The sequence below is a fragment of the Schistosoma haematobium genome, chromosome ZW (assembly GCF_000699445.3).
Source record: "Schistosoma haematobium chromosome ZW, whole genome shotgun sequence".
Taxonomy (NCBI): Eukaryota; Metazoa; Platyhelminthes; class Trematoda; order Strigeidida; family Schistosomatidae; genus Schistosoma; species Schistosoma haematobium.
The window spans coordinates 61,849,575-61,866,016 of record NC_067195.1 but is presented as its reverse complement, the minus strand read 5'-3'; the positions used below and the strand labels follow the sequence as shown (position 1 = coordinate 61,866,016).

The window sequence follows — 16,442 nt, the reverse complement described above, 5'->3', positions numbered from 1 at the left end:
CAGAAAGTGATTCAGTATTGCAAATTTTAAAAAAATTAATTAACGAGGTACGAAGGACGAAACATATTATAATTTACATCTTAACGCCCTACTTTATTAGATAGCTTCTATGTGCAGCAAATTAAATTCTTCTCTCTTTAATAAACTTTTGCATTTATGTAGCTTCACGCAATTTCATTTACATCCACGCTTTCCATTTGAAGTTTTGAATCATACAAATAATTGCCTTGATTTCACCGATCATTAATCACCTTAAATGACTAACCAGAATTCAAGTGATGTAAACAAATTTCTGGTTTCCAGATGAAAAAAATTACCATGTCGATTTAGCTAATAAATATTCGCAACCAAGAATACATATCAATTAGTAGTATATTCCTAGAAATGGTTTTGCCTGGTATACTTGACATTGTTAATAATCAGAGTACAAAGTCTGACATTTAAATTACAAAATGAACCCGATCAGAAGGCCCTATGCGTTTATTAAGCAATTTACAATAAGAAATTGAAAAAATTGCAAAGGATATGAAGTTTTGACATATATAATGAACCTTTTTCACGTGTTATTTCTTACGGAGGAAGAAAATGGGTTAGGCTTAAGAGCTCGAGATAAGAATCAGGGTTAGAAGTTGGGACTACGTTTTGAGGTTTAGAATTAGGGTTTGAAGTTGGTATTAGTTTTAAGAAATAGGAATTAAGATTAGGGCCTTCATAATGAATTGATACCAGCTTTAATGGAAACGTTAGGGTTACAAGGCTTGGATACAAAGCGTTCTTACTATCTTATTATATAGGTGAATGAACTACGCCCAAATATCCGCAAGACACTAACTTAAATCTATTTAGTTCTTCGATTAGGTGCAAAGCTTCTCCAAAAACTTCCAGGTAACATTAAAGAATTTAAAATCCCGTTAGCATGTTATCCATATTAGATCCATTCGTTTCTTACTGTTTCTTCTTAAAAATAATAATTTAGGATTGTAGTCTCAAGAGCTATTCAAATTTCTTCCTGGTTTTTAGTCTCATTACAACTAAAGTTTCAGCATATAAGTAGGGAAATATCCATAAATTTTGTTAAGTTTTAGCTCTTGACAAGTTACTACTATCTGGTATTGCGTTTTGAACTATATGCTAGAAGCTAACAAGTGCCACTTTCAATCTCATTGGTAGTCTCAAGATCGTCTACATAGTTTACTTCAGATTAGTCTGTTTTTACCACCCTCTTTAAATTTTCCAAATTTGTTTGTCAGTCGTTATAATCAACCCCCGTTTTCCAATACCACTTATATCCTTCGAATTTCTCAAATGGACAGTTATTTTTTAGAACTCTGATCCTTGAATCAACATATTTTACCATTTTTCTTTGATCTTTAGGCTATTCCTATTATTATATCATTCAAACACATAAGCATTGGTACAAGGGAGCACCAAATGCATATGCGTCACATAAAGCATTCGGTTTGTGTGAGGGCTGGGATACTGCCCGGGTGCACAAACTGAAACAGGTGGTTTCCTTGGGAAGTCACTCTGAATCTTTGACCTAAAGGTCTAATCAACAAGGCATTGCAGCAACGTCAGGAGATGCAGTCCCATGGTAACTGGTGACCAACAATTGGCTCACACTCCATTTGTTCCCTTACGATATTGGAGCCCATGTGCAACATCGGTTTGGAATCAGGGTTTTCTAACTCCCCTAGGTGAACTCTCCGTATCCACCAACCCGTTCAAGGCGCTGGACATTCACTTTTCGTTCTCTAAATTTCGTAAACAACACCCTTGCCGCGAGAAGGCAGTGAGCAGGACTTCTCTGGCAGTGGCTGCGTACGCGTGGCCATTTGAGAGCATTTCGAGTGGGAGAGCTGACTCTCCCCACTTTCAGTCGTACCAGGGCATTTTAGGGTAAAAATAAAATTTCTAAGCACTTTATGAAGATGACTTCTCTTTTTGGAAAAAGACTAATATATCTACGAAATAACTGTTAAAACAACTGTGCAGACTTAATACAGGATGTCATCGGAATTCCTTTCATCTGGTTTTCCAGTTCTTTGTCTTCAGTATGGCATAGCTGTTTTGACTTTTTCCTCAACATTATTTACTACCGATCAATTCATTTCCGCCTGAGAGTAAGGATACACTGATTGTGATAAACATTCACTTTCAAAAAGCAGTATATCCAAGCATATCACCTATCAAAGTACTATACAGTTTAATTCAAAGTTATCAGTTTTAAATTCACTTGGAATTGTTTACTTGAATCTTCCTACTGATGTTTACGACTGAAATTTATCAGTCTCTTATTGGCATATGTGCATAGTGTGCGTATTGCCTTGATATTGTCTCAGTTCACAAGCATTATAAGCAAAGATGTATCAGATTTATTCTAGAAAACAACCATAACGTTGTATTTTAGGTTTAAACAAACATTATGTATGGATTGCATCTGAAATTTTTGGAACTTTGTTAGTTATCTCGATTAATATTTTGACATCACGAGCTTCACGAACAAAAAACTGTATTGATATATTCATTTAAAAGAAGAAAAAAAGCTGTTAAATGCCCTCTGTTTGATCTATGCAGCACAATTATAAATTTGTGTAATCACTTACCTCTAGGATGACCTTTAGGTGCAATTCCTGAGACTTGTAGTACCTCATTTATGATACCAAACAGTAATATAAAACAATATTTTAAATCCATTTCTCCAAAAGGTGAAGTTCTGCTTTACTAAATCTCCATTTTACCCAACTTATCCGAATGTAGAAATTCAACTAGCTTACTTTCATCTTCATTATCAAATCTGTTTCAACCAATCTGCTTATTCCTTCTGTTTAATATGTTATCTTTATTAAATACAAGTCGAATCGACCAAACAGCCTAATTTGTGATTGGTTAACTAAGTATGTCTAACTACCCATCATAATTACTTTTAAATAAAGGTTACAGATTCAGTTGGCCCATATATTATGAAGCTTGTTTATCAGTATGTAAAATAGACAAGTTCCTTTCAGCCTCTGAGATCATTATGTGAGCATGAAATGTAGTTGCGCAATGAATAGGTGCAAGTAACTATTTGATCACAAAAACAAACCTACTTTACATGATCTTCCATTTAACAAACTTATCAGTTCACTCGTGATCTTAACATTTTACTCAAATGTATTTGAGTATAAGTAATTAAGTTTAATGAGTAAACTTATTTAGGTTGTTCACAAAAATTTAGCGTAAAAATAAATTAACAGTAAATTGATGAACAGGTAAAAATTTCAGAACTTCAATGTTTCTTCAAGAATGAGTTATATTGCAGTAAACGTAGCAAAATAGGTTTACTTCATTCATCAAAAATTAAAATGTTATTCATTAACCTATAGGTTAGGATATTGGATTATCAATCATAAGCGTTGTGTTTGCGAGTTAACAGTACAAATTAGGTCTGACCAATGTTTTGTAGCGACTACTTTTGTCAGTTATAACGAACACAGTATGAATACTAAGTAACTTAATATCGTAACTTCAAGGGCACTTAACTCTATATATCAGAATTGCAGTGAGATTTAAAAAATTCTCCCAATGGACTCCAGGTTGACTTAGAAAGTGGTTCACATCATAATTTTAACTACAGAAGAATTAATGTAAAAAACCTATATATCAAAATTAACGTTTTATTGTGTGACTTTATGATTTCATTCCCTAAAATAATAAAACTCAATAATTCTAGGTATTCAACGGAACAATTTTTTGCTAAAATTATAAAAGTATTTGACAATTTTTTGAACTATTTTTCACACATAACTTCTAACATTTTAGTGGTATAGCAACACACCAACTTGATCATATATCACATTCATACATTTAGAAGATACTGCAAACAGTAAATGTCACAAAGTACGTAATTTTTCAGTTGTAGAAGAAGGTAAAGGGATCAGTTCAAATTTTATTATTGTTTGGTTGATAGTATTTGATATACAGACCAATTGTATTCTACACAAAGTAACAAACAAATGATAATGGATATAACAGAGCTGTGTTTTTAATATTTACAGAAAAAATATATAGGACGATAAAAGTAGAATAACTCTTACTTACTGACATTAAAAGTTGAACAAATGTTTACTTTGTATTTCAATGTAGTCTGTTTGTTGTTTAATGACGAAACTTAAGTAGGAATTCGTTATATATGCACAATACTTTGTAGTGAAGCAAAACAGAATTCCATTACAAAATCACACAAAGTTCATTCCAAACCGAGTAATATATTGAAAGATGTAATAACTGGATTTAAAGAAAATTTAAACAACGTTGAACTTAATATAGTTCTGTAGGTCTTAAGAATTTAAAAACATCATTAAGTTTCTAGTATGTCCGATAAAAACAATTCTATAGTATTCTTAAACAGATTTCATGTCACAATACTGTTTATTGGTTGAGATTACGTTTATCTGATTTCTTTTGCCTTATATACGATATTAACATTTACATTTTCTAAATTTAGCGTTGTTATCCTTTGTCCCTCACATTGCAGTCACGCTCACTACCAAGATCACTTTACCATGTTCAATTAATTCATCATAGAATCAAGCTTCATGGTCCGGTTAAATCCTGGTTAAAAACGGTAAGTTTTCTCATACTCAAACTTTACATTGAATCAAGTTATTCACTAGGATTAACAGATGATTTATTTAAATACAAAGAATTTCTAATATAACTCTGTGAAACTCCGGGTATAACTTGGAAGGGATTCAATGAATTTGTTAAAAATATCAAATCTATCTCTGTAATATAGCTTACTCAAGATAAAATATAAGTAGATGGAGAATTTTGCATTGACACCCAAATTTAGTCAAGTCTTGTTTACTGTACTTTCAGTGGAAATGGAACAGTTCAACTCTTCGTGTACAATCTTTGCACAACGAATAGTCACATAGCGCCTTTCTAAAATATGAACTCATACATTAGATACATAATTTGTTTATCTTTCCTCACTTATCCATTGCGTGCCCATCATTCTTTCTATCCCGTTGTTAGTTTGATTACTATTTGCGTTCCTTCTTCCAATTCCTGCTACATACTACTTATATCTGTTCGTATGATTAGCGCGCACCACGCCCTACCTTTTTTAGATAGCAGCTCAATGCATTCAATCGACATCTTTATTTATCTGTCTTACATTCATCTGATCACATCTGTTGCTGAACAGAAAATAATGAGAGCCATTACGTATTTTAACATTTATTTATTTCCGTGTTAATTTTGATGCACATTTACAAAATGTTCAGTTATCAGCACACATTAGAAAAAACATCTATTCACTAGTGCGTTTGTCAACGTTTTCTAAACGTTTTAGAGTCTCCATATTGTAAGGAAATTACACCATTCATAATTATTCGATTCAACTTAATTAACTTATGTTATTAAATAGTTTTGGGATGATCAAGATAAAGTGGATTGATGAAGAAAGTTTCGACAATAAAAAATAATGGAAGTTCAAGAAAATGATAAAGCATTCCAAAAAGATACTTTAAATTCCAAAATATGATTGAAAGAATAAGTTAGCAGTCTTCAACTATTGTGATATATGACAAGTAATTTACTGACTCTACAGCAGGAATCCATGGTTGTGTAAAAAATAGCTAGTGTATAATTAATACATACTTTTAAAACAAAACTGGTGTTGTAGTGAATGAAAACTCATACGGGGACAATTAATTTGTTGTTTTATGTATTGATCACACGGTTGCTTAGCAAAATATGGAAATCAAACAGTAAATATATCATTTGCGCATCTTCTTTGCATTGTTCATTATCTACTTCCTTTAATTCTGTCGTTATTTTGATTACTCTCCGATTTTGTTTCTGTTATATTCAATTTAGTCTCCTGGTTCCCGGCATTCCAATTTCGATTGTAGCTACATACTACTTATATTTGTCAGTGGAAGTGACATACAGTAAATTACTAGTTCTTTACAGTGATATTTCAATGTAGCAAATAAACAAAGTTTATTGGACTTTTAATCATTTCTTATAGACTGAAATAACTAACAACAAGCAAAGTTAAAAACATTAAAAAATACAAGACCGATTTGTGTTCACAATGGCTTCTGAAAATACAGAAATATTCATTTAGTATAGGTGGAAAAAAGAAAAAGAAGATTGTATGTAAGTTATCGTATGTACAAACCGAAAATCAAATTAATTGGTGAAAGTAGAAAGAGCATATTCTTTGCTTGTTTAATTTTCACGTATCATCGTTTTACTAAGGATGAGAATTATAAACTCAATATTTCGTTTTTTTCTATTACCTTTTCAAAATTCCTTGTGTTTTGGTTTAAAAAACAAACAAGAAATTAATATCTTTTAATTGCTTATTGAAAGTTATATGATTAATGATGAGGATAAATAGAGATTTGGGTTACTTATTATTTTGAACGTGGAAAAGTGGTTTGGTGGTGAAGGCTTTTAACTTCATTCAACAAGTCACAGGTTTGAACCCCGTCACACCTATTGTTGTCTGAGAAAGCTGAATAGTAGGATTATGACCCCACACTTACAACATGACTCGTAGCTAAGCTCTCGGATCCATGCCTAGTGAGTGAGTTAATAAATATGTGAAAGATATCTATTATTTTATAATAATAATAACAATAATTTTTTTATAATAATTCAAAACTCATACATATCAATGAACACCGTTTAATTTATCAGTATACATACTATGATACGCTCATTGATGATTAGCTTCGAAAAGTAATTGTCGGAGTTCTAGTGAAAAGCTGTGACCAGCGGAGCTAATCCGTGTCGCATGTGAGGTAGTTACGCAGAAGATGTTTGTGCAATGTCTTGGATTGATTGAAGTGAGATATTAACACTTTTGGTTGCCGACTAAGTGGTCTAGAGGTTGAACATTTACACGTGAAGTCGAAGTCCTGTGTTCGAATCTTGCGTACAAAGACGTGGATGCGGACTATTGATGAGTCAAATGCTAGGACAAAACGCCCGTCTAGTGTTTCAAGAAAGCTTGCTTCATGGTTTTAATGAAATACATACTAAATTCCAATTTATTTTCCTCATTCATTGGCTTGAAATTTTTCATAATAGAAAGCTTCAATGAAAATACTTGGATTCAGTTTGTCTTAACCCAACTGGAAATATTTTTAAATATGTATGAACGTACATTTACATACATATAACCACACAAGTGAAAACTCATCGATCTTGCTCACTTTCTAAGTTATAAGCTATCTGAAAAGTTGAAGCAAATAACATAACTTATAGAAGGTTGATTAAAACAGAATAAAATTATAAATTCAAAGAAATGGAGAGGAAAAAAAGAAGAAAAATGGGAAATTTCGATCAGATTTATATAAGAATTGACCTAGTTTTCATTAGCTTTATTCTGCTTATTATTTTTGTTTTCTTTTCATCTCCTTTTACAAATTAGTACAAGGGAAATTTTCTAGGAATAAAAAGAAAAAATCAATTATTCCTTTATTGCTTTACTATGCTGAATAAAATTAAATGGAAGTATGTAAAATAATGGTGTGAGACTGAATTGTATCTTAATACTCCTCAGTAGTGGAAAAGATTGGTTAATATACATCATAAAACTACAATAATAATAGTATAATAAGGTATCGGATCAAATCTAAAGGCTTGAAATACTCATAAAATGCATGTTCTTTAATAGATTAGTTTTAATTTGTCACGAAATCTTGGAGACAGAAAATCTTAGTTAACGATATCTCGAAATCTAATGCAATTACAGCTTACATTTTCAGAGTAAGATAGTTATGATCCTGTACTGTTGATGCATTATTTATTAAGAATTTTCTAAGCTTGTCAATTTGAATGATTTTTCTTACTGATGTTGAACTATGGTAAGAACTTTCTGAATAATGATGAATCCGCTGGATTTGTTATGTTTCTATGATATATAATAATGCATTTAGATCTGTTAACAGTTGGTAAATGTAGAAAGTAAGATATTCATATTGCAGAAATATTTCATCCAAACCCATGCATGAAATTTTTATGATTGTTTATGATTATTTCAGACACGATATACAAAGATCCCACAATTTGTCAAACTTACACAAAATATTAACCATTATGTTTATCAGTAAAAGGTGGATAACACACAAAATATGAAAATTACTGTTGCTATGACTTACAAATGATTGATTGAATTGTTGTAATGACTGAGGTGACCAAACCAGCAAAATGTTTATCGAACTAAGTCCGAAACTCCAACAGAACACATTTCACATGACATAATTGCTTAACTATAGCTTACACTCTAACAACAATACGCGACTAAATAAATAATCTGGTTTATAATAGCTCGTAACTAAGCTATTGATTATTGAATATATGAGGGGATTGGAGCTTTTATTTATAGAACTATGTAATCAGAGTAGACTAATTCTGAGCTACTTGCCAGAAAATGAATGATTAATCAGAAGCAGAAACGAATATCACGAAATAACTATTGAAACTTCTCCTCTTCTTGTTATCTAATCTATCATGTGAAATTATAAATGACCTTCAGAGAATTAGAGTTGTAAATCTGTAAAATTTTGGAAATCTCTGGATTTCTTGTTTCACTTCATATCATTAGTTTTCTGTGACTCAGTGTTCTTTGATTGTCGTACAGGCTACAGTAAAATAGGCATCGCACTGGATAATCTTTTCCTGTACTATTAACTTCAAATATGTAGAATAATTGGAAACACGATTACATGAGACTTTTGTTTGTAACTGGTTGCAAGATAAAATTCTGTCTCTTCAAAAAAATCCAGAGATATAATAAAAGAATCTGAATCTAAATTTGGTTGTTTGTTATGATTATTAGAAATCAGTTCTTGAAATGAATATGATTCTTAGTTGTTTTAGCTTTGTCAACAACTAATTTTTAAAATCGTCAAAAGAATATTTTTACTCACGTTCACCTTCAAACTCACTAGTTTCATTTACTAGAAAGACAACAGAAAGTGAATAAAGTGTAAGGTTCTTTCAGTTTATTAGATTTTTCCTACATCGATCAGTTATTTTTATCACAAACCTAATGGGCCTTTTAGTTTTGACTCAAAAGGATTTCTAAATAACCAGATAATACTGTCACTCGAAAATTAAACTGACAAGTCCTGTTTACAATTTGTAAAGCAACTGAAACTGTTTAAAGTGTGATGTAATTTATAAGACCCTATGGGCAACTATATTGGGAACACAGCGTATATTTCAGCTGATTATTGCCACTGTCAATTTTGTGATGGTATAGTGGCATTGGTTCCTAGCCATACGACTTTTGAAGCCAAGCATGTAATTACTAAAACGACTTATATTCAGCAATGGACACGAAGAGAAGGTTAACTATGGAGGACGCGGGAATTAATTCAATCCAATTGGATGACATGGCTCAGCCTTACGGGCGTGGTCATTCTTGTGTAACTTATCACTTTTATTCATATTAAATATGTTGTTCTATCTTCAGCTTGAATGTGTTCACCATAATATTGGTAGTTGTTACGATACAGTGAGCCAGTGTAGACAATGATGTGACTTCCACGTAAGATCTTATAGATTAGGCAGCTACATCATGACAAATCTACAATTCAAGGATTAGGTCTATTATTAGAGCAGTACAGTGGGACATGAATTGGTAACAGTATTGAAATGACTGAAGTGCTGATTCGACCACGAAATCTAGCCACAATTCCCAACTGAACAAATTTCATAAGTAGTGACCACCACTCAGGTCACCATATAAATTAACAATATGGATTTTGCGTGAAGCGTTTAGCTAAAACGATGTGTTGAAATCATTTAGTAGGTAAAATCTGAATATTCTAGGTTGAGGATGAAACTCCTGTTTTTCCAGTCGTATTAAATTTGTGATCATTAGACAATCCATTTTAACGTGTTTATTGATCATCTGATTACACTGAGACATAAAACAGAGGTACATAAACATTTTTCAAAGACTCACATGAGCCTAGGTCCTATGTCAATGTAGCAGGACATACATAGTTATAGATTGCTTTAACTAAGATAGAAATATATATCATGTATTACTGAACCTGACAGTTACTTATGCGATCATCACTGTTAAGTGATGCGCTGTCAGTACAACGAGTGCGACTGTGAACAATTTTTCATTGGTGTACCATAATCAGGGGTAATTTTCATATTCTAACCCTCGATAATGACGTAAAATTCGCCTCTGTTAGTTGGTGTCAGAATTTTGGCTTACTAGAATTCGGATATGAGAGAGCTTGTTCACAACTGTAAGTTGACCCGAAATATCAAACATTTAACTCCAAAAAATTATTTTATGACTACTTATCCAAATGAAAACTTCATAAAAGGTTAAATTTTGTGAGCAGTCATAACCTTGAATTTTAGCCTGTTACAACAATAAAACTAAACCATCAGTTATGAGTGTTTGATTATTGTAGCTTATGGCATTATAGCATGTACATGAATAATATTTATAACAAGTCTTCCAGGATTACCTTAAATACTGATGAACGTTTTCGAAGCTTAACCCCTTTATTATTCTACTGATTTATAGCATTTTTCTGAATATGAAAAACGCTTAATTACTTTGTTTCTGAGTTAGTTCGGAAAGAAAACAACTTTAAAATTAAACTAATATTCACAAATTAATGATCATGTCATACTTGCTGATGACCATGTGTGAGATAGATTTCTGAATTTTAATTGAGAAATGAACAGTGATCGTTCGAATCAAGAATGAGACATTTATCACAAATGACAAGAAGTGATTGTAATACTATATTATCAATTAGTTCATGTCGGAAATGGGGATCACTGAACTTTAACTTAGTGGTTCCAAGTTAGCACGTCCATTTCGATAGCTAAAGATTTTAGGCTTGATCCTGTAACAGGAATCTTAATAAATGACGAAGCAGTGGTCCATTCATATCTTATTGTCAGTAATATCCTGATGTATGTCAGTTTGTGAGGAAACTTATTTTCAAATTGAAGTAGTATCTGTAAATCACTTAAATAAGAAATTAAAGTTTAGTTTTAGACTTGTCATTTTCATCCTTTTGTTAGTATATTAGAGTAGCGAAGAATTATGCCTAATTATACTTGACGTTCTCTAATCTAATAAAGTCCAAGAATACGTTGAAATCAGTACAAATAATTTCTAAACAAGCTATCCTCCCTATATTGTCTTAAGTTCAACAAAACTATGATTATCATGAAGGCAGTATAGCTTTCAGACTCATAAAACACTAATTGAATCGATTGAAACTGAAAATCTTGCCGAACCAGCCACCTATGGGCAACACAGAGTACTACTCAGAGCTTTTGTGATCAATCCTAAGGTAGGTCGCTGTTCCACTTTGTTCCTGAGCAGCTAAATAAACAAAAATAGCTATTCAGTGCACCTTGATTTCTACAGACTCCAGTTATAATTAAACTACATGATGTTAACCAATTTCAAACTGAACAATTCCTATGAAAATTTCACCTTAGTACTAATTCAAGAGTTCAGTGGTTTACTACGTCAGTATTAGCATCATAAAGATCAAATTCATATCATAAAAAATCATAAGGATCCATCAATGTTTCACAAAATACGATGATAATCATCTTAACTATGTGTTTAAACAAAATTAGATTCCTTAATTTTGTCAAATTTAAACAACTATTTATCTTAAAAAGAATCAACTTTAAGATCTGTAAACCCATTTATTTATATTTAAAAATTCATCAGAATACAGTCAAAAAAGGTGAATGAATATTCTTCAGTGTTATCCACTGAAACAATTACATATATTTCAGATAGTGAATGTTTCCAGAATACGGCATTACAAATTAATGCGTATTTTATTATGTATATAATACAGTATGTATTTTACATATATGAATATGTTAATACAAATTGATTCTTATTAACAATGATCACAGTTGACTTAGGTAACTTCAGAAATATTTGTATGTATTTGATTCAATGATAATAGGTTTGTAAATATATTAAGAATAAAAACATTTAGCACTAACTTAATTATAGACTATTACTAGATCTAATCACTGTAAGGAAGTGTATACATTCAAGAGTAAATATTTTACAAAATGTCACTAATGTTTGATTAGTTTATGTAAATGATTACAATGTATTATGAATGATAAAAATCAGTAAGTAACATATCAATAAATAACAATATGAAGAAAAACAAAACTATTTTGTTCATAATATACGTGAATAAAATGCAGATTAAATGGAATAAATATCAAACCGAAAACAGTAATAATAATAAGAATAAGAATAAGTGTACATTATTGTAGATCAACTACATTACGATTTATTAATTGTAATGTTGTATCAGGCAAATCCGTTTTTAAAATAACAATACCAGCAATAGTAATTAATGTAAATAAATAAATAATAAAAAATAAACGATCAATAATTAATGCCAATATACGCCATTCAGTACCTAATGAATTTTTATGTGAAGATTTAATTTGTTTTATATTTATATGTTGTAAAAATTCTTTTATATGACATGAATATTGTTTTAATTCATTATGTTTCATTTCATTTATATGATTAGAAACTATTTCATTAATTAAATGAATATTGTGATTTAATTGTTTTTTATTAGAAAAATTATTAATTTGATTATTATCATCATCATTTATCATTGAATAATTATCATGATAATTCATTTGTATTGAATTAGTTTCATTTATTGAAATGTTTAAAGAAGATATTTTTGGATCTAAACGTTGTGATTTATCAATTAATGGAATTATTTGCCGAATTCCTAACATACGACCTAATCCATCAATGATAAACTGTAAAAAAAATATTAAAGAATTTTTCTTTGAAAACAAAATAAGGCAATAAGAAATATCATAGAAATGAAATTAACTTTCAATGATATCTTTGAGAATTACTTACTTACTTAATTCTGATGGTGCCAATGGAGCATAGGTCGCCGACCAGCATTCTCCAACCCACTCTGTCCTAGGCCTTCCTTTCCAGTTCTATCCAATTCTTGTTCATTTTTCTCATGTCTGTCTCCATTTCTCGGTGTTATATGTTCTTTGGTCTTCCCCTTCTCCTTCGGCTTTCAGGATTCCATGTGAGGGCTTGAATTGTGACACACTTGGGTGCTTTCCTCAATGTGTGTCGTATCCACTCCCAGCGCTTCTTCCTGATTTCTTCCTCCTCTGGGGTCTGGTTTGTTCTCTCCCATAGTAGGCTGTTGCTAATAGTGTCCGGCCAACGGATCCGAAGTATTTTGCGTAGACAACTGTTAATAAATACCTGTATCTTCTTGATGATGGCTTTCGTAGTTCTCCAGGTTTCCGCTCCAGTAGACAGTAGAACTGTTTTGATATTTGTATTAAAAATTCTGACTTTGGTGTTGGTTGACAGTTGTTTTGAGTCCCAGATGTTTCTAAGTTGTAGATATGCTGCTCTTGCTTTTCCGATCCGTGCCTTCACATCTGCATCATATCCTCCGTGTTCATCAATGATGCTGCCCAGACATGTAAAGACTTTTACATCTTCCAAATCTTCTCCGTCAAGTGCGAATGGATTGTTTTATGCTGTGTTGTATCGGAGAATCTTGCTTTTCCCTTTGTGTATGTTGAGAATACTCTTTGAAATATTTGAACTGAAGATAATGCAGTTGGTTACATAACTATGTTCTGTTATCAAATGTTAAGATGTTATTCATTTTACTAAATATTAATAAGTAATATAACTATGTTTTAATAATTTTGTGTTTAGAGACATAAAATACCCAAGTTAATTTTGGGGAAATATTACTTGTAAATTTGTAAGGCATTACATATAAACTCAAATCACAATGATTTCATGTTTGAAGATATTTGTAGTGTATATTACGATATTCATTAACTCAAAGAAGCACTAGATAACAGTAGGTTTACTTATATTTTAAATATCTGAAAATAAACTGTAAGAAACCCTGGATATCTCCCTAAAAGGTATATCTGGAACCTCAGAGGAAGTGACGTAGTCTCTTAAATTTAGAATGATCAAAGTGGATGATGATATTTCCGACATTCTGATGCCTGTCCAAATTTATATAAATTCATTATCTCTGTTCAGTTGTTTTTGATTGATTTATTTATTCTATTTCGATATCAAGTAACCGTTCGACTTATAGATAACATTATTATTCAGTTTACGATTTAAATTTATCATATTTCGACACTTATGAAGATATATACATAATGGGATAGGATGTTGAGACTTTTCTTCAAGCTTACGTAAAACATCGAACAAATGCTGTCGAAAGTGTTTACAATTATCAAAAATTTCCGTTACAGTGTAAAGAGATGTCGTAAAATATAGTATCAGTTTATATTTCAGGAGAATAAGAATCTTAGCTTGAAAATTACAATCACAGATGTCTCAGAACCTAACCTTCAGCTCCTGTTGTTATTTCTGCTTTGAAACATAATACAACTATAGGAAGTTAATTAAGACAATGGTAATTTATATAAACAATCCGCAGGAAAGTGTACGAAGGTTACCTAATGTTGCCAAATATAAATATATTCATCCGATTGTATGATCAACATGAATTTTAAACCATCTTTTTAATACTGTAGGATAACATTAAATCTAAATGTAATCTATGAAGAGTCAATACTCTTTAGTTTCTTAGGTTTCAGTGGTTATTTAACTAAAACTAGTTCCTTATGTAACCTATGTGATACATAATGTATGATTGTGGTTTAGACTGAGTACTTCTCAGTATGAAGTGATGTGAATTGTGACTAAGTAATGTTTAATCACGAAAGCGAGAATTATTAACACAAAAGTCTTCAAACGAATAGATATAAAAATACGAAACACTTTTTTAGCGAACGACTTAATTCTAAATTAAAAACTAGCAAATTTATACTAATTTTACTAGAAAACAGTGTTATGAGTAGAAGCTAAATACAGTATCTCTTATTAGTAACCAATAACTACTTTAATTTACTGAACACACAACAATTTGGCTCTTTGGATAGCTATGGGCTCTTTTCCTCATTGTAACATCTGAATAGTTAATTAAATTACAAATTAAATTAAATAAAAAATTTTCATACGAATGTTATATATGTAGTTTATGATGCTTTGTACTCAATATTGACAACTGAAGTTTTCAAGATTTGATTAAAACGGTTAGTATAAATTGTACAAATTAAAATATTTAGAGATAAAATCTAGGTTGTAGTGTCGCCTGGAATGTGTTTCTTCCTGATATAGAATTCATTGAAAAACCTATTCAATTTCAATTCTATAACAGATTTCACTTTTGTCAAGCAAGTTGTTTATAGTCTTTTGATTAAACTTTAATTACATTACGTAAAAAATGTTGATTGAAATTTGCTGTATTCAATTGTTTAAAGCAAGTGACTTACTCGACGAATCCAAAATGGAACTGCTTGACCTTCATTTCCTTTATAAAATAAATTTACTACCCAAGTAGCCATAAATATTGACAATGTGACCATGACCATATTTAAGCAAAAGAAAATACCTATTCAAGAAAAGGGATCGAAATAAGCAACGAAAACAAGACAGATAATGTATCAAGAAAAAGATATGACGATCAAACAATATTTTCCTGTGATCTCAATAAGCAAACAATCATAATAAACGTTAATCCGTTAGTTGCTAGAAATGGACCCTTAAAAGCGACCCTTAGAATATCGCTTGTAGCTAACATGATATGGAAACGGCCAACACTAGTGATAAAAGCCAAAAATTTTACGGTTATGTTGTTTATTTTATTCTCTGTCCTCTTGAAGAAAGATCAGCTTTCGATAGGGCTGTAGTCTCAAACCCTGTTTTAGACAGAAGTGAGCATTTTAGGATTATTTCACAAGTTACAAACTGCAATTACCTAAGTGTCTCTTGATTAGGGGTAATCTATTAGAAGTTTTTAACTTACATTTTGCCTCGTTCTTGGGTCACAACAATTACAAAACCTAGGTTTAAAACATCACGCTAAATCTATTCAACCTTTTATGGCCCGTTGATCCGACTCTGATTTGAATGAACAAATGAATATGGAATGAATATAAATTTTCCATTTAACTCCGTATATTACACTTAGGTTAACCACATTTGTGCGACGGCGGTAGTAAGCAGTCAAATACGTGTTGAGTTGAATTAATTTGTTTCATGTACCCATTTATTTAGACAGATATTAAGAATGGAAAGTGGGGAAGTGAATCGAAGTGGAGAAGGAAAGTGTGCCAACACCGTTTGACTCAATATTTGTATCCAGAAGGAAATAAGCTAAAAAGGTGATGAATAGGGTAAGTGATGGAAGAATACACTCACTTAAAAAAACCAAGATTATAAGCGAATAATTGACAAGGTAAAGATGTTACTCAAGATAAATAAATGAATCGGTCTGTACTAAAATCAAAATTACCCATAT

At 31.2% G+C, this 16,442-nt stretch overlaps 1 protein-coding gene across 3 annotated transcripts in view; it reads right to left on the bottom strand.

Annotated features, from left to right (window-relative positions):
• The window catches only part of CHRNA2_4 (Neuronal acetylcholine receptor subunit alpha-2), a gene marked incomplete at its 5' end in the record, with an annotated part of 41,293 nt that overhangs the window by 12,582 nt on the left and 12,269 nt on the right, over positions 1–16,442 (bottom strand). The window contains 3 exons of one of the 3 annotated variants that reach the window (XM_035731823.2): positions 2,607–2,699; positions 12,327–12,822; positions 15,415–15,533. In XM_035731823.2, coding sequence (XP_035589789.1) covers positions 2,607–2,699; positions 12,327–12,822; positions 15,415–15,533 — 708 coding nt within the window. Of the gene's footprint in view, positions 1–2,606; positions 2,746–2,777; positions 2,821–12,326; positions 12,823–15,299; positions 16,298–16,442 lie in introns of those variants that run through there. The other 2 variants (XM_051211977.1, XM_051211976.1) reach the window with 2 other exon arrangements.